The sequence below is a fragment of the Callorhinus ursinus genome, unplaced genomic scaffold (assembly GCF_003265705.2).
Source record: "Callorhinus ursinus isolate GAN/ISIS: 27379988/994484 unplaced genomic scaffold, GSC_fseal_2.0 scaffold3, whole genome shotgun sequence".
Classification (NCBI taxonomy): Eukaryota; Metazoa; Chordata; class Mammalia; order Carnivora; family Otariidae; genus Callorhinus; species Callorhinus ursinus.
The window spans coordinates 12,601,202-12,626,206 of NW_027397065.1; the positions used below are offsets into that span (position 1 = coordinate 12,601,202).

Sequence of the window (25,005 nt, forward strand, 5' to 3'; positions counted from 1 at the left end):
CCTCCCCACGCGTGCATGCTGCATGCGTACAGGCACTCTCTCTCTAATCTTAACTCTTAAGACATTACTATATGACACTACTTTTATATGGTCAAAATTAAAAAATCCAAGTAATTTGTGGAACCTGTCATCTTTGCTTCAAAGAAAGATCAGGTATCTTAAATCAATCAATACATACTAAAAGTAGGCGTCTCTCTGTGTTACCAGATACCCCCCTCACGTTCTTGTTCACATAAATGTGATACAAACAGGTTCATGTTCTCCCAAGCCTACTACCTACTATTAATCAGTTTCTAAGATGTGATTGAGATATGAAACAAACTTATAAATATGAAAAAGTTGGAGAAGCCAACAAAAAACATGAAGAACATAAAATAAGAAAAAAGAATTTCACTTGTACTCAAATATATAGGTTTGCAAATTTTTTTATTTTACCTTTAGAAAACAGATTAATATACATTTCTTTTCCCTTGAATAAGCATAAAGAATATCCTTGGTAAGTCTTTCATATGCACACATAATTAAATTAGAGATTTATATAATCATATTTCAATTCCAATCTTCACCTTTGGAAATAATCCATTGGGTTGGATGTCAAATAATGCTAAATAGCATCATTGGCATTTTTTTTTGAACTAACATTCAGGTTTAGAAGACCAATAAATTTAAAATTTTTTCTTCTGTGAGGTAAAGGTTTAAATGCTTTTTTAAAAAGCTGCTACCTATATTTTTAAAAATGGGGCAAAAAATTCTTTACCATAATATGGGAAAAAAAATTTCTACATACCTGCCAAGCCAGTAATTGGTCTGGTTCTAGTTCAGCAGCTTTCTTATAGGCACCCTGGGCCTGATCAGGTTGTTCTAACTCAGCTGCAGCAACACCAATAAAAACCCAGGCATTATAGTTATTTTTCTCTTGTTTTAACACTGTCTGATTAAAAAAAATTAAAAGAACAGGTCATTAAATTTTGGAAGCTAATAACAAACAACTAAAAGACTGTCAACTTGAGTGTCAGGAAATATGGATCTACCACTAACTGGGCGATCTTAAGAAAGCCACTCAACCTCTCTGGTCTTCGGTTTCCTCAAGGAGAGAAGGAGCTGAACTGGATCAGTAATTGTAAGGAGTCTAAAACATGATGCATGTTTTTTAAAAGCTGCCCAAGCAATGCTGATGCCTCCATCAAATGCCTCCCCACGCTCCTTGAAAATACTATGTACAAAAAGAAGATTAAGACTATTCATACCACCCAACCATCTTGCCTGCCTCCACTCCACACTGCCACCAGTCAACTCACAAAACTGTTTTCCATATCGTTTCACCCTATCCAACACCCACATTTTCCTTCACTATGATAACACTTCCCACCACCATACAGATTTTTCATCAAAATAACAGGGTAGGAAGGTAGACTGACCCCAATGTGACTATACCAAATATGTTCAAAAATAAATAGTGGCAATGGATGTTTAAATACCACCTATCAATGAGAATAAAAATTATATGTAGAGCTACTGCTTTCAGAAAGAACAGCTACTTGCTAAAGTAAAAAGTTTGAAACAGAAAACAAAGATGTTCTAGTGACAGAAAACAAAACTAGTAGCTAAAATGAAATTAGCTCTTAAGATTTTACATATTCTAGAGAAAATAAGAATACTTCCACGAGCTGAGACAGATTATTGTGTTTATATGCATCCCCATGACACTTCCAGCAATCTTTCACCATTCTATAGCACAAATTCCATTCTATCCAACAATAGTCTCCCAAAATATTAACAACAAGGTAACTACTAAAGCTGACAATTTTTTAACCTCTAATAGGTCCAATTAGTTGACGCCCCCCGTTATTCGACTATCGCTCCACTTCTCAAGTCTCATCCCTCCTTTCCCAGCTCAGACTCCATTGACCCATCACTGTCCTCTCTCCCAGGCAAACATCCTCAACTCCTCTGCCTCTCTTCCCCATCATCATTCTCAACATCCACACTTGAACCCCAGCATGCCCACTTCTAAGCTTGAGAAGCTGGGCATGAGGGAGAAACTACACAACTCAGTTCAGTGATTTCACTTCAATAACATGAAACTTCAAATGGACATTCATTAGGGCCTGGCAATCCCTTCAATCCAAACTAGTAAGTTAAATAACAACTACTACATACCTTCTTTCATCTCAAATATCCTACACAGCTCTTCTTCCACTCTCAGCTTATACTTTACTAGGAAAATATCAGAGGGGAACATTCCTCTCTTCCTACCCCCAAACCTAGAAATCTGATAGTATATGGATTTACACCTATCTTTCCCCCTGCTAAGATGGAAAAAGTATCAAAGACCCCTCTCTGGAGCTCAGGATCCCATCCTCTCTTACTCCTACACTACACTCTCTCTCCTGCACATTCAGTTTCTCCCTCCGGACAGGTTCATTCCCCTCAGTACCTTACAGAGGAGATTTAGAATCTTGAGTCCCCCATTCACAAACCAAATAGAATTACACTGTCAACATACTATTAAAGAATGAAAACTTATGATACAGTAGTGCTCCATAATACAAAACATCAAAAGATACCTAAGAGATATTCAGGTTTTGAGAGTGTGACTTTGAGTCACATATATAGTATATGTGTGTATATACAATGTAGTTTATCCTAGCCTGGGTGGCTCAGTCGCTAAGCGTCTGCCTTCGGCTCAGGTCATGATCCCAGGGTCCTGGGATCGAGTCCCACATTGGGCTCCCTGCTCAGCGGGAAGCCTGCTTCTCCCTCTCCCACTCCCCCTGCTTGTGTTCCTGCTCTCACTGTCTCTCTCTGTCAAATAAATAAATAAAATCTTAAAAAAAAAAACCACTCTAATCGTCTACTAAACAACTGAACCACTTTTGTTAAGTTTAGACAATAAATGATACACATATTACAAATCCATAATGCTTGTAAATAGGTAACATACTTTTACTGTGGAATAAAAAAATATATCAGTTACCTTACAATGTTTCAAAGCCTCTTTGTATTCTTTGTTTCTGATTGCATCTCTGGCACTTTTTAGAGCAGTCTTTACTTCCTTGCTGGACATTCTGTGGAAAATAAAAAGCCTGAGTGAACCTACAATAATACCAACAAACTTAACTATCTGAAAAACGCACATGTAATGCCTTTTATCGGGAACAATCTTTCCACTCTTAAGGTCCCTGTAGTGTATTCTCTCACCTCTTCAGATTTTTACTCAAATGTCACTTGCTCAGTGAAACCTTGGCTGGCCACGCTACTTAAAATTTCAACCCTTCCTCCCCTCACACCCAATCACACAATATCCCCTTAGCCCCTCCCTAACACTTACCATCTTATGCACTATATATTTTACTTATTTTATTATCTGTTCCCTAAACCCACTAGCATGTAAGTGCCATGTAGGCAGGGATTTCTGTCTGTGGTTGTTGTTGTGAACTGCTGTATGGCCAGTACCTAGTTCTAACAAATCGTATACATTAATAAATATTTGTTGAAAGTCAGCTGTATTTGAGTTATACTCATTCTTCATATAGTAGCTAAAACACAGATGATCTAATGGACCAGGACCCAAAACACTATCAATCTCAATCCAATTCTGCAGTAAGAAGTTTTAGTAGAATAAGCACAAATCACAAAGTAAAAACACTAACACAAATTAACTGCAGTAACTTTGACCTAAGAGCATTAGAAAGCATTCTGTTTTAATGCTGGTTTCTATAAAATATAAATCAGGATACTAACTTTCTTCACAGTAAGGGTCACTGTCGAGATATAGCAATATAGTCTTTGAAGAGAAATAAATGCAATTTTTACACTTAAATGAAGGTGGTGATTATGCTACAGGATTATGCACTAATTTCAACCATAAAAAGATACTTCAACTGGCAGACAAACTGTTTCTTCATTTAAATGTAAGCTATGTTAATTTAATTTTAAATAAACTAACATATCTTAAGGTTTTACAACTTATTTTGATTTACCAGTAAACAATTTATTCTGATTTACTAGTAAATAAGTCAAATTCAATCACAACTCAATGCTGAAAAAAAGAAACACCTGTATTTTTTGACAATTCTAATCTCATCAGGAAACAAAGCCGGGTAAACAGTAATCCATTATAGACCGCAGATGTTCATGCAAAATGAACCAAGAAGATGGCTTGTTGACATGGTGTACTGACATCCTTTATACCCAAAGAGGCTGAGGTACAAGTGCAGATCAAAGAAGCTTAAGAAAGCAGGGAAATAAAACAAAACAAAAAAAACAAGCCTTCTGACTCAAATGTTAGATTCAAAATAATATGAAAATTGACATATAAAATCAGTTTATTTGGAGCTACAATCAGATTCCTTAAATAGGCAGAAAAGTAACTTTTTGCTTAGTTACATTAATTATACAATTAAACCTGCATAGTTCATATGCTCTTATTTTAGCAATAGTTCTCTCACCTGAAATTATCTTGGTATAAATTTATAAGTGCAAACTTCAGGATTTTTTTTTTTTTTTTTTTTTGTAGCCTACAAACTTTGACTGGAACAGGCAACAAATTTCAGCGATGATTTCACGTTAAATTTTCTCACACCAAAGTTATCTTGGGTAAATAAATCTGCAGACTAAAAAGAAGAGAAATCAGTGATGATTAACAACTAATCTGGATCAATAGAAAGGGATAAAAAGAGACATCTAAGGGGAAAAAATTAAGTTAAAAAAGAACAAAAACAGTTCCAAGATAAGATCAAGCAAAAACAAACAGAAGAATTCAACTTTGCAAAGAGAAAGATCACCATCTCTTCTATCACCTAGCATTTGAGTGGAAGCACATTCAAACAAGGCAGAACCAGACACCACCAACCCTACATGCAACCCCCAAGCCATGCACTGCATAGGACATAAAAGAAATAGAAAAGAAGCCTCCTGCTCTAAAGAATATAATCTAAACCAAACCTAAGACATAGGAGTAATTAGAGAATCAAACGCTGAACTAAGGATAATGAGTACAACTGGAAGAGGAGTTTAAAGAAGGAAAGAAGTGTGGTGTGAAGTAATGAAGGGATACCAAAAGAAGACAGGATTTAAGAATGGAGGGAAGAAGGACAACTGTTCCAGTTAGAAGTAATTGCATTGGCTAAGTCAGAGAAATAGGAATGAACGTGGTATGTGGAGGACACAATGAGAAAAGTGGGCTCAGTGGAGCAGAAGGGACTTGCTGAAGAACAGAAGAAAATGAGGCTCACTGGATAAAGTACAACACTAGACTACAGGAAGACCTTAAAAGTCAGACACACAGACAAGTGTAGACTTAAATATAGCAGCAAAAACAGAGCTGTTAAATGCCTCTACATAAGGTATTTTTAAAGACCACATTAGACAAACTCCATTCTTCCCTTGGTAACCAACTAATGTTCAACACCCTTCCATATCCCTGTATGTCTCCATATGTAATGACAATTACCCTTACTGCAGGGGGATTTTCTATTCTTCTCTTCCTATTCCTTCTTCTTTTTTTTTTTATTAATTTTTAAATTTTATTTTATCATGTTATGTTAATCTTCCTATTCCTTCTTCATTTGATTTGGCATTTAGCATAACATGCTAGCACTGAGGCCCTCTCTCTTCGCCTAACATTTATACAGTGAGAAATATACAGATACAGATATAGACAATATAGACAGATAGACATAGATCAGTTTTAGGGGATTAACTAATTTTTGAAAAGACAAAATAATCTGCCCCTTTCTAGCCCTAAAAACTTCTTCCTATTTTTGGGAGATGGAGTAGAGAAGAGAGAGGCTCATTCATTCATTTTCTAAACACAGCTTTCCTAAGTACTAACCTATTAGGTATCATCAAACTCACTTCCTTTCATAGAGCAAAAACGAATGAAGAAAAATGAAACACCTCTATTTGGGACACTTCCTTCTACTGCAAGTATTTCCAACATTTCTAAGAAAAACCTAGCTCTTTTACAAGTGTCTTTAATATTCTTCCATAGCTCCACCCACTTTCCCTTGATAATCTCTCCTACTTTTTTTCTTCTCAATCTCAAATCATTCTAATTCAATAAGAGCATTCACTTCACAGATTTTCAACTCAGGGAAAGGGTTTCTACTACCAAGCTAAAAGGGTTTTTATTCAACATATCAAGCATAAATAGTAGCAACAACTGCACTTAAAAAAAGTTAGAAAGTGACACATTCCAAAATGACAAATCTCAAAAATAACAAATGTAGGTGGCTGAATTACTATGTCCTACACACCCCAGCTAAAGCTACAGAACCTTAAGCTACACTCCACTGTGCAGATACAAAGACTCCACAAAGCAAAAGTAACAACAATAATATATAATAACAATAATGACAATGGAAGTTAATTACAGAAAGCAAAATATGGTACATTTAAATCTAATAACAAAAGTCTAAAGGTGTTTTTTGATGACCTATAGTCTGGCAATAACAACCTACACCATCACACCTTTCTTCTGAAATGAACTGGTAAAAACAATGACTAAGTAAAAACAGACTCCGATCACATATTATTTAACATTCTAGTCACTTACCTTTTACCTATTATCTTCTATCTTCTTTTTGAATTGAATTTCAGATTGTTCCTTAACCATTATCCATCTAAATTAAGTAAAGTATGAGACAGGTAACATAAAAAGCATGATAAACAGCCCAAAACTCTGTGAATTTTTTAACATATCAGATTCATGTTTAATTTTCACAATTCATAATTTAAAACACAAGAAATAATTAGGTACAATTTTTCATCTTTTTTTCTTTCCCAAAATTTCTGAATTGGTCTGTGTTCGCAGAGCCTCAGGTGATAAAAGGAACTTCCATAAATAGTCAGAAAAATTCTCAAAAAACATTCCAGAAACTCAAAATACATGAACTTCAGTATAAAAAACTGAGCCAAAAAGGGTATCAACTATGTCTATGTACTTTGTTTTGAATCAAGGACAATCAACAGTACTTACTTACTCCCTATTTGCAGCCTAACTATACTAAAGTGAACCTGTTTTAAGCCATAAAAAGAATTATAAATATGTAAAATGTTGCCCACATCATGTAACTAGATTAATTTAAAATCTAATGAAAATAGAGAAAACTTTCTTTAAATGTCAAAAACCCAGCTAAATAACCATCTGAAATATTAACACAAATTCTCCATGATATAATCCTAATTATCTTTTGATGGGATCTCTGGAATAAATTCTGTCAAACAAAATTAATCTAGAATGCTTCATGGAAAGAATGGAAGTGATTTCAAAAAACTGAATAAAAAAACAGCAGTGCTACCTTAAACTAGGAAATGGACAAAATTTAGGTGAAGCAGGTGGGGATGAACAAAAAAGAAAGTAAGCCTACTGGACTGAAACATGTACTGGCAGGATACTTAAAATAGAATGGTTAGTTCCATAGAAAAGGGTCTTACTGTTAAGAAAATAAGTATTGTGGCCTCCTGTCCTCTTTCCACCATCTTTCCATGCGGCCCTAATGGTGCACATGAATGTCCTGGCAGGTGTTCTCAAGAGCATTAACAATGCCGAAAAGAGAGCCAAACACCAGGTTCTAACTAGGCCATGCTCCAAAGTCATCATCCAGTTTCTAACTGTAATGATGAAGCATGGTTACATTGGCAAATCTGAAATCACTGATGATCACAGAGCTGGAAAAATTGTTGTGAACCTCACGGGCAGGTTAAACAAGCGTGGAGTGATCAGCCCTAGATTTGATGTACAACTCAAAGATCTGGAAAAATGGCAGAATAATCTGCTCCCATCCTGCCAGATCAGTTTCACTGTGCTGACAACCTCGGTTGGCATCATGGACCACGAAGGAGCAAGATGAAAATACACAGGAGGGAAAATCCTGGGCTTCTTTTTCTAGGGATGTAATACATACGTGCAAATAAAATGCCTCAATGGGAAAAAAAAGTACTGTGATCCAAACAATGTTTAAGAAAGTAAAATAAAAGTTAAAACAAGAAGGATAACGAGGGAAGGTAAAATAAAAGTAAAAACCTGACTCTATACATTACGTTAATTTTTTTAAGCCCCAAACCAAACCAACCTGATTGTAATTACTTAGTCACTTCAACTCTGTTCTTACAAAACACCCCAGGTTTTGTCAGGCCCTTCATTCTGCCATACCCACCCACCAAGCTAAAACTTAATCTTGTTCAGAATATGCTTAGGATGCAGATACATCTGGGTTCAAGTGCAATCTGAACTTGGACACCTTACTTTACCACTCCAAGCCTATTTCCTCATTGATAAAGTGAGGATTACATCACTTACTTGATATTTGCATAAATGGAGTGCCTGAACAAACATAAGACACAGTTGACCCTCAAACAACATGGGTTTGGAGTCCACTTATACATGGGTTTTTTTCAATAAAGTATCTTCTGTACTATAAATGTATTTTCCCTTCCTTAGGATTTTTTCTTTCTTTTTCTTTCTTTCTTTTTTTAAGATTTTATTTATTTACTTGTCAGAGACAGGCAGTGCACGGGAGGACAAGCAGGGGGAGCTGCAGCAGAGGGATAAGAAGGCTCCCTGCCGAGCAAGGAGCCCAGTGTGGATGTGGGACTCGATCCCAGGACCCTGGGATCATGACCTGAGCCAAAGGCAGATGCTTAACCGACTGAGCCACCCAGGCAATCCTCCTTAGGATTTTCTTAATAACGTTTTCTTTTCTCTAGCTTACTTTATTGTAAGAATACAGTATATAATACATATAACATAGAAAATAATGTGTTAACTTTATATTATCTGTAAGGCTTCTGGTCAACAGTGGGCTATTAGTAGTTAAGTTTTTGAGGAGTAAAAGTTACATGTGGATTTTTGGCTGTGTCGGCACCCCTAACTTCCACATTGTTCAAGGGTCAACTGTATATTAGTTCCATTCTCCTTATCTACTGCCATCCTCTCAATCAACTTCACTACTTTTTTTTCTATTCCTAATTCACATGGTTACTACAAACTTTCTCTACATATTTAAAATCCTCAATCCCTCATTCCTTGATGTCTCAAGTAGTAATCTTCTTGCCAATGTTCTTCAAAAGATGGCTATCATCAAACACAAGTATCCTCTTTAAATTATGTGAATACTAGTCCAGAGTAAATCCCGCAAAAGAGACCAATCCATCCTCTGAACCACTGAAACATTTATTAGTTGAGCTATTCATTCAAACTTAATCGACATTTTTTACCATTGCTATATTGATATGCCCTGTTTCCCAGGTCAATAAAACCCTAAACAAAAGTATTCTATCTTTGGAGTTCCTTACATATTCAACACCTATTGAGTAATATGTACTCAATAAATGGCTGATTGTTCAGCTCCCAAAGTCTACTCTAAACATTTAGTTTCCCCACTGCCAAAAGGAATTTTCAGTTTGCTAAAATGAGAAAGGAAGAATCTCTTTGTGAGTATCAGCTCACATAACTTTTTGCACCATCTCCTAATACTTTCCACTTTACATCTTTGCTTCTCTCATTCAGCCAGTTGACACTGCTTCTATCTACTCAAACGGTACATGTAAATTGAAGGCCAAATTCAAGCATCAAGTATAAAGCCTTCTCAGATGAATCTCACTAGTGTGAACTTCTAACACTTTTAATCTAAACCAACATTTCCAAAAAGTATTCCAAGGAATAGGAACATGCTTAAAAGTATTAACACACGGTCTAGTAATTTTGTGAATGCTATACATTATATATCTCACTCTCTTTTAAAGTCATTCTAAATATATATTAGCACACTAAAGGCTCTGAAAAGTCCTAAAGACCCAAAGACAGTTTAACCTAACATTTCTAAAACTTATGTTACTATAGAACATTTATTTTAATGAACAGCAATTAACATTTTGAAGCACATTAGCATTCTCCAAAGTATAATTTGGGATATTCTGGGTTTTGTTTTTGTATGTTTGGAAATTAACTATATTTTTGATGTCTCTTATACTGTTATTAAATTTACAGGGGTGTGAGTGTGTTTGTTTCCCACAACTAAACTGGAAGTTCCTTAGGAGCAAAGACTACTTCTATTATTCTCTCTTATTTCCTACAGCGTCTAGTACATTGTAGATAATCAACAAATATTCACAGAATCACAGATGGTAAAGACAATACTGAATTTATTCCACGTAGTCACTAACTTCACACTTAACCTCCTTTTCCTAAGGCAGAATTTAGTGCTGTGGGTATACTGGACGTTAAAAGAACTATAAAGAATCAAAATCTATACCAAGACCTTTTGCATTGGTGGTATAGTGGTGAGCATAGCTGCCTTCCAAAATCCATACCAAGACCTTTCAATTGAAAATCTTTCTAAACTGCAGTTAAGTATTTCACAAAAGCAAGCAATCTCTAACATACAAATCTTTAACTGATGATTTAAACATACATGTAATAGATCACCTACCCTCAATACAACACATACACAGGCATGAACACCCCTCAAAAGTACCTTTTCAGATAGTAACTGATTAGCAAAAATGCTTTATGTCCAGAAAAGAGTGACCAAAATAATGAAGAAACTTGCAATTATATAACTAGCTGAAGGAAATTGGGAAGGTCTTGACAAAAAAAAAAAAAATTGGTGGAGAAAGAGGCAAAAAGGGTTGCTGAAAAGGATTACTTGCATAAAAATGAAGAGAAATGGACCAAAGAACGATTAAAAGTAGAGGAAGACTGACTTCAGCTCAAAATAAGAACTGTTAATAATCAGACATGGCAAATGTGGAATGGGCTACTAATACTAGTACATTCCCATCACTAGAGATAAAAAAGCACAGACTGGACAATTCACTTGGCAGGAATGTTGGGACAAATTGAATGTCAGATGGGTAGTAGGACTAGAAGCCCCTTAGATTCTTCCAGTGCTAGGTCTCTGGGGCCCTAAAATATCCATCTTGCTCCAACTCACTGCAGCACCTGCTCCCACTGACACTGTCAAGGTTAAAGAGAGGAAAAAAAGATGTGTTCCTGTCATTCTGACTGGGAACTCAGAATACACGCCCTGTGAAAACAAAGCCAGAGTAAACACAGTTCACAGAAATAGTACCACATCACAGATAAAGTTGGACATATTTTTTACAAATCTAAAAGTCAGGCAACAATGTTTCTATGGTGAAATGCTTTCCACACTCCAAATTAACTCAAATTTTTGAAACATAACCTGATTATGATGCAGCTTACCTATATTATCTCCCATGCTATAAGGCTGCAGTTTCACATATGTTAGCTTTGTTTTCCTAGAGTTTAAGTTCCTTGCAGACAGGAACTATTGTTCATATATTTGAATGCTCACAAAGAGCTTTAGCATGCTTCTTGATTAAGAATTTGTCTACACTAATAGAGTTTAAGCTCATGAATGTCATGAAATGTTATGATTAACTAGGGACAGAGGACTGTAGTGAGGGCAGACTACTAAAGTTCAAATCCTGCTCAGACTGGCTCCCTGTGTAACCTTGGGTAAATCATTTAACCTGTCCAAGTCTCAGTTTTCCTATCTGCAAAATGGTCAAACTAAGGATTACAGAAAATACTAAAATTGAGTTGATTTTATGTTAGGTACTGCAACTCCTCCTTTTTCTGTCAAAATATTCATACGACAAACGTGATGAACAAGTTATATATCTGAGATTATGATAATGAAATGAGAATTTGGCTCTGGGGCAGAAATCGGCTTCTTCCAGAATTCTCCAAAGTAGTTCAACAGTCAAGTGAGACCAGTGATTTTTCTGCAGCAAAACAATGATATTGTGAACCTGTCAATTAATCGAACTCCTCACACAGCTCAGTTATTTCTTCCCTTAAGAGGCTGTTCGATTTCTCTCCTTTGCACTCTGAAGGCAGGCTGCACCTAAGCTCTTCCCCATCTAGAACATGAAACTGACTGACTAGGCCCCGTTCCTCACGCCACCGGAGCATGATAAATCCTTACTGCACTGGCAGTAAGATGAGGCAGACTAGAAATTTCTTTGGGGGAATGTATTCGAGGAGGCCCACGAATCTACATCGCACCTGAGACGGTCCAGAGGCCCCACAAAGAACCGCCCCATCTAACTTAAGTGACAGACGCGCTGCCACCTCATCATTGCCCAGTTCATGGTCCTAACACTCGCCCATGCTTGCGCGGTACAAAATAACCAGCCCTGGCCCCTGACCCTTTCTCTCTGTAGATGCCATTTCAATCGCGTATTGGCTCCAACTTCTGCAAAAGCGACAGCGACCCTAACCCACCTGGGACAGATGCTTCTCCTCCAAACGCCAAGGCTAGAGGCCGAGCGCATGCGCAATCACCAGGCATCGTTCACGTGACTGAAAGTGACCGCGGTTTTAGTTCGCTCGGTATTTGCTTAAAAGGTCTAAAGGGGAGTTCTCCATTTGCGCATGTGCCTACGCCTAGCCTGCTGGGAATTGTAGTTCTGTGGGTAAAGAGCTAGGAGAAACCCGAACTGCGTGATCCCCGCCCTCTTGCCAGAGGCGTTCCTAGAGGGAGGCGGAGGGCCGAGTGCCCCGCGTTTCTGAATCGCTCCCTGCAATGCTGCTGCTCTGGGTGTCGGTTGTCGCAGTCCCGGCGCTGGCAGCACCAGACCCCGGGGCAGGTGGACAGAGGCGAGGAGCTGCTCGGGTTTGGCCCGTTGCACCCAATGTGGTGCTAGTCGTGAGCGACTCCTTCGTAAGTACCGAGAGGCAAGAGAGTGGGCGTCCCGCTGCAGACTAGCGACCCGCTCACAGCTTTTCCTGTGCTGCAGGCTTTTGGGAGCAGAATCTGAGAGATTTTCAAACATATTCTACCCCGATGCAGAGTAAGAAATGCATTTTATTTTGAGGCCCCATATACACCCCGTACACCACGTACATATAAAACAATCGAGTAAATAAAATGTATCTGATAGCACCTTTGCATTTTTTTTTTAATGCTGGCCTCGACCCACTAATTTTATCACTACTAACGCACTTTCCGTACCCCCGTTTGAGTTATTGTGGGGAAAAATAACATTCTGCATCTGCATAAAAGCGTGTTAAGCTTCCCAGTGGTTATTTCCCACTTCAAGTTTACAGGAATTCATGTTTGGGTGAGAAGTGAATAAAGTTAACATTTTTATTACCCACGTATCTGATAATCCTGTTAGTGCTGATTTAGGTGCGTTAGTTGATGTAATTTGATCCACTCCCCCATGTTCCAAGGAAATTATGTGGGTGTGTTGTTGTTTAATCCCAAACTTGAACAGTCTTTGGAACTTTCCCAAGCCTCATCGAAAAGAAGACTAGTATCAACATTACCTGAAACTTTTAGTATTATCCGTGATTTAAAAAACTAGTGCTTAGACAAATGTTCGGTTATGAGTTACAATACTAGCTTTATCACTGGGTGTTACTGTGGTCACATAGATTGTTGGTGTTAAGCACGTTTGCATCAAAAGAGTGCTTTTAATCACTATGTTCTATTGCCTTTCTCATTGATTAACCTATGATGATTAAAGTTACATAATCTGGATATGCTCATAGGACTTGTTGAGAAAATTATTCAAAGTAATCTTTATGATTCTCTAAATTTAGGGAACAAGCAGTATTGGAGATTAACATGAAAGAGGTTTCTTAGGGAGTGCTCCTGAGATCAAAGGGAAAGGAAAAAAGGAGGATTATGCAAAGAGAGAGAAGTTGAGCTTTGTTCCTTTCTCAGTAGAAGCCCCAGCTGACTTTATGGGTAATTCTTAAATTAGTATGATGTTTCAGAACTGTTTCCATTTGGGGTGAGGGGGCTAGGCCTTTATACCCTCATGTTGGATGGCCATTAGTTGTGTGCTGCTCCCAGAAAGGGGCATGATTTTGGGCAAGGCAACTCTCATTGGCAGAGGCATTCTTTCATTCCTAAATGGAACTTGGGTGGTGCATGAAAGCATCCTAGAAACTTCCAAAGATGACTGAAATATTTTAGTTTTTTTTTCAGTAAAGTATGAAATAGGTTTTTATATATTTGTGTTTAAATTCTTTGCATTCATTATACTTACTGATGTTCAAAATGTCCCATCTTTGATTAGTGAAAGACCCTTCAGGTTGTTCCTGAGTCCTTTTGACCCATGCGTAATAATCTTCAGCAGTTTAACTTCCATGTCCAATTTGTATATTTACTGTCCTATCTTGTGTTTAGACTATAATCTAGGTGTTTCAGTTTTTCATTGCGTTTAGACCTTTCCAATGGACAGATCTAGAAAGTACATATATGAGAAAAAGAAAAAATGAGATCGTGTTGATAATTTCAGCTCAAATTTAAATTATAAGGTTATTAATTCTTTGATTTTTTATCTCTTTTATACCAAATATTTTGGTTCCTAACTACATTAACATGATTGGTTGCTTTATCTAAATATATATAACATATATATATTTATATATATTATATTTTATACATATTAGGATAAATATATAGTGTGTATATATATATATATATACATATATATATATAAATTTAGAGCCCCAATCGCCCTTGCCCTAGCTCACTAGTGGGAGAAAGGTTCAATGCCAGGAAAGACAAATCAAAAGACCAGACAAGCTTCTGCAAAGCAAGCAGAAAGTAGGAAATAATAAGACTTAGAGCAGAAACTAACACCAATGCCAATGTGCATTTTCTGGCCTTATTTTAGGTAGCCTCTCAAACACAGCTGACATTACCTTTCTTGACACACTGTTTTCTCTCAGCATTCATGGAGCTCCATCTCATATCATCTTCCTCCCTTGCTAGCCATTCTTTCTTAGTTTCCCTTGACACCTTCTCCTCTTATTTGGGACTCCTTGAATTCCTTTCCTTCCTCCCTTTTCATTCTCTGCCTGAAAGGTTTCTTTCAATATCATAGTTTTCAATACCATGAATATGCTAAAGACCCCCATGTTTATTTCACCAGGGTAGACTTTCCAAGCTCCAGATTCCTTTCTGTAATCAACAGCCTACTTTATATATCCATTTGGAAACCTCGGACATATCAAAGGTTTATGTATATCCCACATTTGGATTAACTCATTTTTAAGACTGTATTTTTGTTTATAATTATATTGAAAATATAGAATAGATATAACTCCAGGCCTAAAATACTCTTTTTTCTGTCTTTGCTCTTTACCAAGAAGAGTTCTTCAGTTCCAAAATGCATATTTCCAGCCCAAACACCTCTTCTAATCTTCAGGCTCATTTATCCAGCAGCCACTGACATCTTCAGTTATTTCCAGTCTAAAGAACTGCTGGACCTTTCTTACCCTTTAGGTCTCATACTTCTCAAAGAAGCTTTCCCTGTTCACTCTATGTAAAGTACGTCTCCCTTGCTATTCTGTATCTCAGGGTTTTTTTCAAAGCACATATCACAATGTGTAATTATTAATGCTTTATTTTCCAGTATACTTTTGTCTGTCCCACTAAACTATAAGCTTCAAGGGGCCAGGGACTCTGTTTTTCTCACCACTGAATTTCCGGATCTTTCACAGTACCTGGCACATAGTAAATGCTTAATAAATATTCCATCAGTTCATCATGCCCCAAAAGAACTTTCCAGAAAGTCCTTTAGTTTATTTACTGTATTCAGATGAATCCAAGTACAACACTAAATTCTTAATATTATGAGGCAGATATAGGTAACACTCTCTATACTTGTTTTATCTTTTGAGGATCCTTAGGATCATACTGAAGTCTTTTGCTACTTGTAAATTTTATGGTTAAAATTAAAGGAAATAATTTTCTTCTTTTCTAATGCAATCAGTGTTAATTAAATTTCTTTATTCCAGGATGGAAGGCTAACATTTTATCCAGGAAGTCAGGTAGTGAAACTTCCTTTTATCAACTTCATGAAAGCACATGGCACTTCCTTTCTGAATGCCTACACAAACTCTCCGATCTGTTGCCCATCACGCGCAGGTAAGAACATGCTTAATATTAATGGAAGTGGCCACATACACAAAAATGTTCTCACAGTTTAGAAGATTATACCCAAAAGTACGATAGTAAGTTATATTTGTCATCTAATAAAAAATTTTAATATAAGTGATGCGTATTTTAAGGTATATATTGGGGTTATTGGAATTTCTACTTTATTTTTCAAGAGTAGGGATTTTTATCATCCAAAGTAGTATTTAGTTCATGTGTTACTGTTTCATTTCCTTATGATTGGTAACTAAGAATCTTTTGCCTATCCAAGCAAATGAGGAAATACTCATATTTCCTAGAAGAGTTGTATCCTCAAGAAAATTTTCAGTAAGCGTAGTAGGGACTGGGAGGGGACTTCAGAGCCTACCACAAAGTAGTTAGAATTTTCATACGTCAGGTTACTCTGAATTTTTCCATATTATTTCAGATTACAGACTTTATCTGTTTCTCTTCAGTCTCAATTCACTTCTATCCCAAATCTAGTTGTGCACTTTTATTAGAGTAATTTAACAGGCATAGTTTTAATGGCAAAATGTCAACAGTATTAATCCATGAATAATTGAGAAGTAGGGAGAAATGCCATTTTTTAAATAAACTGTTCTCTGACAGAGTTGTTTTCCTTTCTGCCTTTCTACCATTTGTTTGCCTTGGGATACATAAAAAGCACCTCTGTTAGGACATATGTGACATGATCTGTGTGATTTGAGTCCCAAATCCCTGCACCACCTGTGCAATCACCTATGTAATTGCCAGTGAGTAAAGAAAACCCACTATGCTAAATGACATTTCAGCGATGAAGACCCAGGGATAATAAAACAGTTGTGTTAGTTTTTTATTCCCTATTGAGCAAGTGGAATGAGCAGTGGACTAGGGTGAGGTGTTGTCCTCGACTCTAATCCTCAATGGGCCAAGCAAGTCGCTCACTTTCCTTACTTACAGGGTTAGATATCTATTCCCTATCTATCTCACAGGGTTGTTCCCAACATCAAATGAAATAATGAATAAAAAGATGATTAATAAATTCTAAATGTTTCAAAAATGTTAGTGATGGTTTTCCTAGGAGAACTGTATTTTTAAGAGTTTGAACTCTTGAAGGAATAATAGTAATACAAACTGATGTTTGTTCCATTCTTACCCTGTGCCTGGCAATATTCTAAGTGCCTTACATGTCTTAATTTATATAATAATAACATGTCCATAAAGTAGATATTGTTACTACCCCCATTTTGCATATAAAAACAAAAGTACTAAAAGGTTAAGTAACTTATCAAAGGCCACTCAGTAATTGGCATTATTGGGATTCAAACCCAGGCCTCAAAACAAAGGAGCCAAGAATATATAATGGCTCATCCCATTCCTCAAAAAGAAAACAATTTGTTAGATGAGAAAAGAAAGCTTATTCAGGGCGCCTGGGTGGCTCAGTTGGTTAAGCGACTGCCTTCGGCTCAGGTCATGATCCTGGAGTCCCGGGATCGAGTCCCACATCGGACTCCCTGCTCAGCGGGGAGTCTGCTTCTCCCTCTGACCCTGCTCTCTCTCTCTCTCTCAATCTCAAGTAAATAAATAAAATCTTTAAAAAAAAAAAAAAAAGAAAGCTTATTCACCCCTACTATGTGTGTACCCAGAAATGGAAAGGGAAAAGGATTTTTTTTCCGAGTTTTATCAAGATAATTGACATATAATATTGTATTCATTTAGGTGTACAATATAATGACATCATATATGTATATATTTGAAATGATAAGTGTAGTTAATATCCATCACCTTTCATAGTTAAAAAATTTGTCTTGTGATGAGATCTTTTAAGATCTATTCCCTTAGCAACTTTTAAATATATAATCCAGTATTGTTAACTGTAGTCACCATGCTATACATTATATCCCCAGAACTTACTTATTACTGGAAATTTGTACATTTTTACCACCTTCACCCATTTTTGCCACCTCCCAACCCCCACTTCTGACAATCACAGTCTTTTATGTTTCTATGAGTTCCATTTTTCTAGATTCCACAAATATGTTAAGATCATACACTACTTATTTTTCTGACTTCTTTCTCTTAACATAATGCCCACAAGGTCCATCCATGTTGTCAAAAAAGACAGGGTTTCCTTTTTCATGACTAATAATATTTCTCTATGTAAAAAATATGTATGTATGTGTGAGATATATATGTATGTATATATATGTGCTATATATATATATTTTATATATATATATATATATAAAATCACATTTATTTATCCATTCATCTATCAATGGACAATTAGGCTGCTTCCATGTCTTGGCTATATTGTAAATAATGCTGCAGTGAACATGGGGATGCAGAGATCTCTTTGAGATAATAATTTGTTTCCTTCAGATATAGCTAGAAGTGGGATTGCTGGACTGTATGACAGTTCTAGTTCTGGTTTTTTGAAAAACCTCCATACTGGTTTCCACAATGGCCTCATCAATTTACATTTCCAAAAAGATTGCACAAAGGTTATCTTTTCTCCACATCTTCACCACAACTTACTATCTCTTGTCTTTTTGACAGTCATTCTAACATGAGTGAGGTAATAGCTCACTGTGGCCTTGATTTGCATTTTCCTGATAATTAGTGATACTGAGCATCTTTTCATGTAGCCATTTGACCATTTCTATGTCTTTGGAAAAATATCTATTCAGTTCCTCTGCCCATTTTTTAATCAGATTTTTTTTGTAGGAGTTCTTTGTATATTTTGGAGATTAATTATCAAATAGATGATTTGCAAATAGTTTCCCCCAATCCATAGATTGCTTTTGCATTTTATTGATGGTTTCCTTTGCTGTGCAGAAGTTTTCAAGTTCAATGTAGGTCTTCTTATTGATTTTACTTGTTTTGCCTTTGCTTTTAGAGTCAAATACAAAAAAAATATTGTCACGTCTGGTATCAAGGAGCTTACCCCCTGTTTTCTTTTAGTAGTTTCATGGTTTCAGGTCTCATGTTCAGTGTTTAAATCCATTTTGAGTTGATTTTCATGTAGGGTATAAGATAAGGGTCCAGTTTTCACAACACCAGTTATTGAAGAGCCTGTCCTTTCCCCATTATATATTCTTGGCTCCTTTGTTTTACATTAATTGACCATATATGCATGAATTCATTTCTGGGCTCTTTTGTTTCATCGAAGTATGTGTCTGCTTTTATGCCAAAAACCATGCTATTTTGGTGGTTATAGTTTTGTAATATAGTTTGAAATCATGAAGCGTGATGCCTCCCATTTTATTCTTTCTCAAGAATGCTTTGGTTATTTGGGGTCTTATATGTTTCCATACAAATTTTAGGATTGTTTGTTCTATTTTGGGGGAAAATGCCATTGGAATTTTGATAAGGATTTCATTGAATCTGTAGGTTGCTTTGAGTGGTATGGACATTTTAACAATATCAATTCTTCCTATCCATGAACACAGAATATCTTTCCATTTATTTGTATCTTCTTTAGTTTCTCTTATCAGGGTCTTACAGTTTTTAGATCTTTCCCCTCCTTGGTTAAATTTTTTCTAGGTAATTTATTCTTTTTGATGAAATTATAAATGGGATTCTATTCTTAATTTCTCTGATAGTTTGTTCTTAATATATATAGGAATGCACTGATTTTTATATATTGATTTTATATCCTGCAACTTTACTAAATGCATTGATTAGTTCCAACAGTTTCTTGGTGAAATCTTTAGGGTTTTCTATATACGTCATCTGCAAATAGAGACAGTTTTCTTTCTTTCTAATTTGGATACCTTTAATTTCTTCTTCTTGCCTACTTGCTCTATACAGGACTTCTACTACTATGTTAAGTAAGAATTGTGAGAGTGGGCACCCTGGTCTTGTTCCTGATCTTAAGGAAGTGTTTCCTCCTCTTCTATTTTTTAGAAGAGTTTGGAGAGAGGGATTGGTATTAATTCTTCTATAAATGTTTGGTAGAATTCACCAGTAAAACTTTCTGGTCCTGGGCTTTTCTTTCTTGGGAGGTATTTGAATACTGATTCAATCTCCTTACTTATAATTGGTCTGTTGGATTTTCTGTTTCTTCATGATTCAGTCTTGGTAGGTTGTATACTTCTAGGAATATATCCACCTCTAGGTCTTCCAATTTCTTGGCATATAACTGTTCATAGTAGTCTTAAAATTCTTTGTATTTCTGTGCTATCAATTGTAACTACTCTTTCATTTCTGATTTTTGAATCATCTCTTTTCTTGGTAAGTCTAGCTAAATGTTTGTCTCTTTATCTTTTTTATTTTCCTAGTTATTTATTTATTTATTTATTTATTTATTTATTTAGAGGTAATGTTCTATGATTCATTGTTTGCATATAACATCCAGGGCTCCATTCAATACGTGCCCTCTTTAATACCCATCACCAGCCACTGTCTCTTTATCTTTTAAAAAAAAAACAGCTCTTAGTTTTATTGATCCTTTCTATTTTAAGTCTCTATTTATCTTCACTCTAATCTTTGTTATTTCCTTTCTTCTCCTAACTTTGGGTTTAGTTTGTTCTTTTTCTAGTTCTTAAAGATGTAAAGTTAGGGGATGCCTGGGTGGCTCAGTCGGTTAAGCATCTGACTTCAGCTCAGGTCATGATCCCAGGGTCCTGGGATCGAGTCCCTCATCAGGCTCCTTGCTCAGCGGGGAATCTGCTTCTCCCTCTGCCTGCCACTCCCCCTACTTGTGCACTCTCTCTCTGACAGATAAATTTAAAAAATCTTAAAAAAAAAAGATGTAAAGTTAGGTTGTTATTTGAGCTCTTTTTTCTTGATGTACGCATTTAACTCTATGAACTTAGCCCTTAGAACCACTTTTTCTGCATGCCATTAGTTTTAGTATGTTAAACTTCTGTTTTCATTTGTCTCAAGACTTTTTTTCTTTCTCGTTTGATTTCTGCTTTGACCCATTGATGTTCTGTACCATGTTGTTTAATCTCCACATATTTGTGAATTTTCTAGTTCTTGTGAATGACTTCCAGTTTCATATCTTTGTGGTCAGAAAAGATACTTGATGTTTCAGCTTCTTAAATTTATTAGGACTTGTATGATCTGTCTTAGAGATTGTTCCATGTGCACTTAAGAAGAGTGTATATTCTGTTGCTTTTAGATGGAATGTTCTGTAAATGTCTGTTAAGTCGCTCTGGTCTAACATGTAGTTTTTAAGTTCAGTGTTACTTTATTGATTTTGTGTCTGGATGATCTATCCATTGTTGAATCTGGGGTATTGAAGTTCCCTACTATTATAGTATTGCTGCCTATTTCTCCTTTTGGGTCTGTTAATACATGAAGAAAGATTTATTGGATACAATCATACTTGTAGAAAACAACAGCAAAGGTGTAGTACACTTAAATTTTTTGTGGAAAGCCAGTACAAGGACAACATCCTTAAAGATGTTGGAAAAAGATCTTTACTTCACTTGACTGACCTGGTAAATAAATAAATACTTAGTGATGATTTTTATGATTGAAAGAAGACTCTAGAGTCCAACAGGCTTTATACATAATTCCAGCTGTATTTATAAACAACTTAACCTGTAAGCCTTGAAGACTCACCTGTGAAATGGAAATAGTAACTCCTTGCCGAGTTTTCCCCTTGATAACACGAGATAACAATCAGAAATGTTAGGTAAAGCACCTAATGCAGGTTATGTCTTACTCCAGAGCATGAGTTCTAAACTAGTAGATTCTTTCTCTTGCTGTAATTGTCTTCATAGTTAAAACAAATCGATAAGCTTTACACTAATCCCAGTTTCTCCCCCCACCCCCAGCAATGTGGAGTGGCCTCTTCACTCACTTAACAGAATCTTGGAATAACTTTAAGGGCCTAGATCCAAATTATACAACGTGGATGGATATCATGGAGAAGCATGGCTACCGAACACAAAAATTTGGAAAACTGGACTACACTTCAGGACATCACTCCATTAGGTAAAATAGTAAAACAAAAATAATGCGAATATGGTACCCTCTGCTGTAGCACATACCTGTACTCTTTTTTGACTTTTGTTATTTCTGCACAAAGGTGAAAGTAAAGCTCTTAATCCCTCAATTGTGTTAATTTGGCTAAAACTTCACCTTTCTTTAATCTTCTTAAGATATTAAGATTGCTAATATGCTGGTAATTTTTGTTTTTCTTAAAAATTAAAGGCCTATAAAATTGTTTACTTCAAATTTTATTTTGAGTTTTGTTATACAATATCTACTAGGTACTGAATACAGTTTATATTTTTTAAAGACCATAATCTTCTGTCTGCTTGCTTTTGTCAGTTATCTTCTTTCAGTCTACTATAACTTTTTTTTTTTTTCATTTTACTAAGTCCTCAAAAACCAGGCAGCTGAGCATAGTGGTTAAGAGCAGAGATCTGGAATCAGAATACCTACTTGTGAATTTTAGTTTCTCTATTTACTACTGACCTCTAATTTCTTTGTTGTGAGGATTAAATGGAATGAGATCTGCAGGAAAAAAGCTCACACATAGCAGGTCTCCTTAGAAAGGCCTGCTTTCAAGATTGGCCCTTGGCTTATATCTAGTAACTTGAACATCAGGAGTGTTCCATGTATTCCCTGATAAAAGTGACTTATTCTATAGCTAGAATGTACAGTGTGGTTTATGCTGAACACCTGCTTTCCCTCTGAAAGTCTGGGATTTTGGTATGTGGCAGGTAGAGGGCGTCTGCATGATCAACCCCCAGTAACAACTTGGGTACTGATGAGCTTCCCTAATACACAATTCTTCACGTGTATTGTCATGTTTGATGCTAGATGAATTAAGTGCCCTTTGTGTCTCCAGTTGGCAACTTGAAAATGGTTTGCTGTGGACTCATCCTAAATACCGTTCCCTTTGCTGATTTTGCTTTCTGTCCTTTCACTATAATCATAGCCATGTGTACAACTGAGTACTGATGACAATGTACTGAGTACTGATGTACTGAGTACAATGCTGAGTCCCACGAGTTCTCCTAGTGAACTTGGGTATGCTCTTGGAGTCTCCCAACACTCAGGACTCCTGTCACAAATACATATTAAAGCCTTAGAGCAGTACCTCTTGCCTACAGGTGGTAATTTAGGGTTAGGACAGTGGTAGTAGTGATGATGATGATGCTAATGATTATGGTAAGAACCAGAAAAATAAATTGAATAAAAATAACAGTGAATGTAGTGAAATGAATAGTGTTCCCCAGAACTTCATGTCCACCTGGAACTACAGAATGTGACCTTATTTGGAAACAGATCCTTTTTACAGATGCAGTCAGTTAAGGGTTCAAGATGAAGTCATGCCAAATTTAAAGTGAGTCCTAAATCTGAATACTAGAGGTCTCTTTAGAAAGGACACAGACACGCAGAGAAGGCAGTGTGAGGACAGAAGCAGAGATTGGAGTGATCACGGCTACAAGCCAAAAAATGTCAGAAGCCAGGAAAAAAAGAAGAATTCTTCCCGAGAGCCTTCAGAGGGAGCATGGCCCAGCCAATACCTTCATTTCCGATTTCTAGTCTCTAGAACCATGAGAGAATAAATTTCTCTTGTTTTAAGCCATCCTGTTTTCAGTAATTTGTTACTACAGTCCTAGGAAACTAACAGAATGAATTTTGGGTGAACAGATACTAAAATAATCTAGAATAATCTGGATATTAGTCTTGCTTTTCTGGGTAACGTTAAATTTCTTTCCTCTTCTGTCTTCCAAAATCTAGAAGAAATCAATCCTGCAAACCCAGAAGGGACCTTCACATCTTCTCCCTGTCTCTGCCGTCTAATCCAACCCCAGAGGTTGTCAGTTCTACTTCTAAATTCTCTATCCTTTTTATTCACTTACCACCTCCACCAAAGCCGCTCCTGTCTAACATACTGAAGTAGTTCCTAACTTTTCTTCTATCTGATCCACTTTCTATAGGCAGACAGAGTGATCTTTTAATATTTAATATTCATCTGATCAAGTACCTGACCTGCTTAAAATATTTCAGTGTTCTGTTTTTTTTCCCTCTGTAGGTAGGCTAAAATCCCCAGCCCACAACATGGTTTATAAGACCCTACATTATCTAGTCCCTGCATACCTCCTGTCTCATTTCATATCACTCTCTCCCCGTCAGTATGCACTTGCTCTTTCATTTATGTCACATGCTTTTCACTAGCTCTGCACCGCTGCACAAGCTAGTCTTGTGCAAAAAGCTCTTCCCCCATTCTGCCTAGGAATGCAGGAGAAGAAAAGGGTGGAAGCAGAGTAAACATGGTAGAAGGAGCAGAGGCTCTGAGTCCATCAGAACTGTTAAATGCCCAGCTTCCCTGCTTACCATCCTTGTGACCTTGGGCAAGTTACTTGACTTCTGTGTCAATGTTCTCATCGGAAAACTGGAATTAATCATACCCACCTCGGGGTGCCTGGCTGGCTCAGTCAGTGGAGCATGTGACTCTTGATCTGGGGGTTGTGAGTTTGAGCCCCATGTTGGGTATAGAGATTACTTAAAATTTTAAAAAAAAATCTTAAAAATAATACCCACATCATTGGATGTTTAGGAGTTTTAAATGAGTTAATAAAAAAGATTAAATAATAAGAAGTACTTAACAATGCCTGGCAAAGAATAAGCATTTAATCAAGGGGAAAATTATTATTGTAAAAACGGCTTAATCAGAATTATAGTTTAATATTTACATAACCCTTTCATTTTCTTTTTTTTTTTTTTAGGGAGAGAGGGACAGAGGGAGAGGGAGCCAGAGAATCTTAAGCAGACTCCACCCCCAGAAGGGAACCTGACGCAGGGCTCGATGTCCTGACCCTGAGATCATGACCTGAGCAGAAATAGAGTCAGATGCTTAACCGACTGAGCCACCCAGGCGCCCAAAACCCTTTATTTCCTAAAGTGTGTTGCACTGCTAATTATTTCATGTAATTTCACAAATTCTCTTTAAAATTCTTCTACTTTTTAGAAAGTAAGTTTAATCCAGAGTAAAATGTAACTATTCCTATTACCCTGTTCTCTACTATTACCCTGTCCTCTGCTATTACCCTGTCCTCTGCTATTACCCTGTCCTATGCTATTACCCTGTCCTCTGTTATTACCCTGTCCTCTGCTATTACCC

At 36.5% G+C, this 25,005-nt stretch overlaps 3 protein-coding genes across 9 annotated transcripts in view; 2 read left to right on the plus strand and 1 right to left on the minus strand.

The window, feature by feature from the left end:
* The window catches only part of SKIC3 (SKI3 subunit of superkiller complex), a 166,820-nt gene that overhangs the window by 82,358 nt on the left and 59,457 nt on the right, over positions 1 to 25,005 (minus strand). For 2 of the 5 annotated variants that reach the window (XM_025866793.2, XM_025866790.2), the window contains exons 1-5: positions 12,260 to 12,343; positions 6,560 to 6,626; positions 4,452 to 4,616; positions 2,978 to 3,068; positions 788 to 931 (exon numbers count right to left, since the gene is read on the minus strand). In XM_025866793.2, coding sequence (XP_025722578.1) covers positions 788 to 931; positions 2,978 to 3,067 — 234 coding nt within the window. In that variant the 5' untranslated portion in view covers position 3,068; positions 4,452 to 4,616; positions 6,560 to 6,626; positions 12,260 to 12,343. Of the gene's footprint in view, positions 1 to 787; positions 932 to 2,977; positions 3,069 to 4,451; positions 4,617 to 6,559; positions 6,627 to 12,259; positions 12,344 to 25,005 lie in introns of those variants that run through there. The other 3 variants (XM_025866792.2, XM_073888263.1, XM_025866791.2) reach the window with 2 other exon arrangements.
* LOC141371713 (small ribosomal subunit protein uS8-like) lies at positions 7,503 to 9,214 on the plus strand. Its single transcript, XM_073888330.1, has one exon. The coding sequence runs from the start codon at positions 7,503 to 7,505 to the stop codon at positions 7,854 to 7,856; it is 354 nt and encodes a 117-aa protein (XP_073744431.1). The 3' UTR covers positions 7,857 to 9,214.
* The window catches only part of ARSK (arylsulfatase family member K), a 43,188-nt gene continuing 30,626 nt past the window's right edge, over positions 12,444 to 25,005 (plus strand). For all 3 annotated transcript variants that reach the window (XM_025866794.2, XM_025866795.2, XM_073888274.1), the window contains exons 1-3: positions 12,444 to 12,698; positions 15,794 to 15,923; positions 21,701 to 21,860. In XM_025866794.2, coding sequence (XP_025722579.1) covers positions 12,561 to 12,698; positions 15,794 to 15,923; positions 21,701 to 21,860 — 428 coding nt within the window. In that variant the 5' untranslated portion in view covers positions 12,444 to 12,560. The remainder of the gene's footprint in view (positions 12,699 to 15,793; positions 15,924 to 21,700; positions 21,861 to 25,005) is intronic.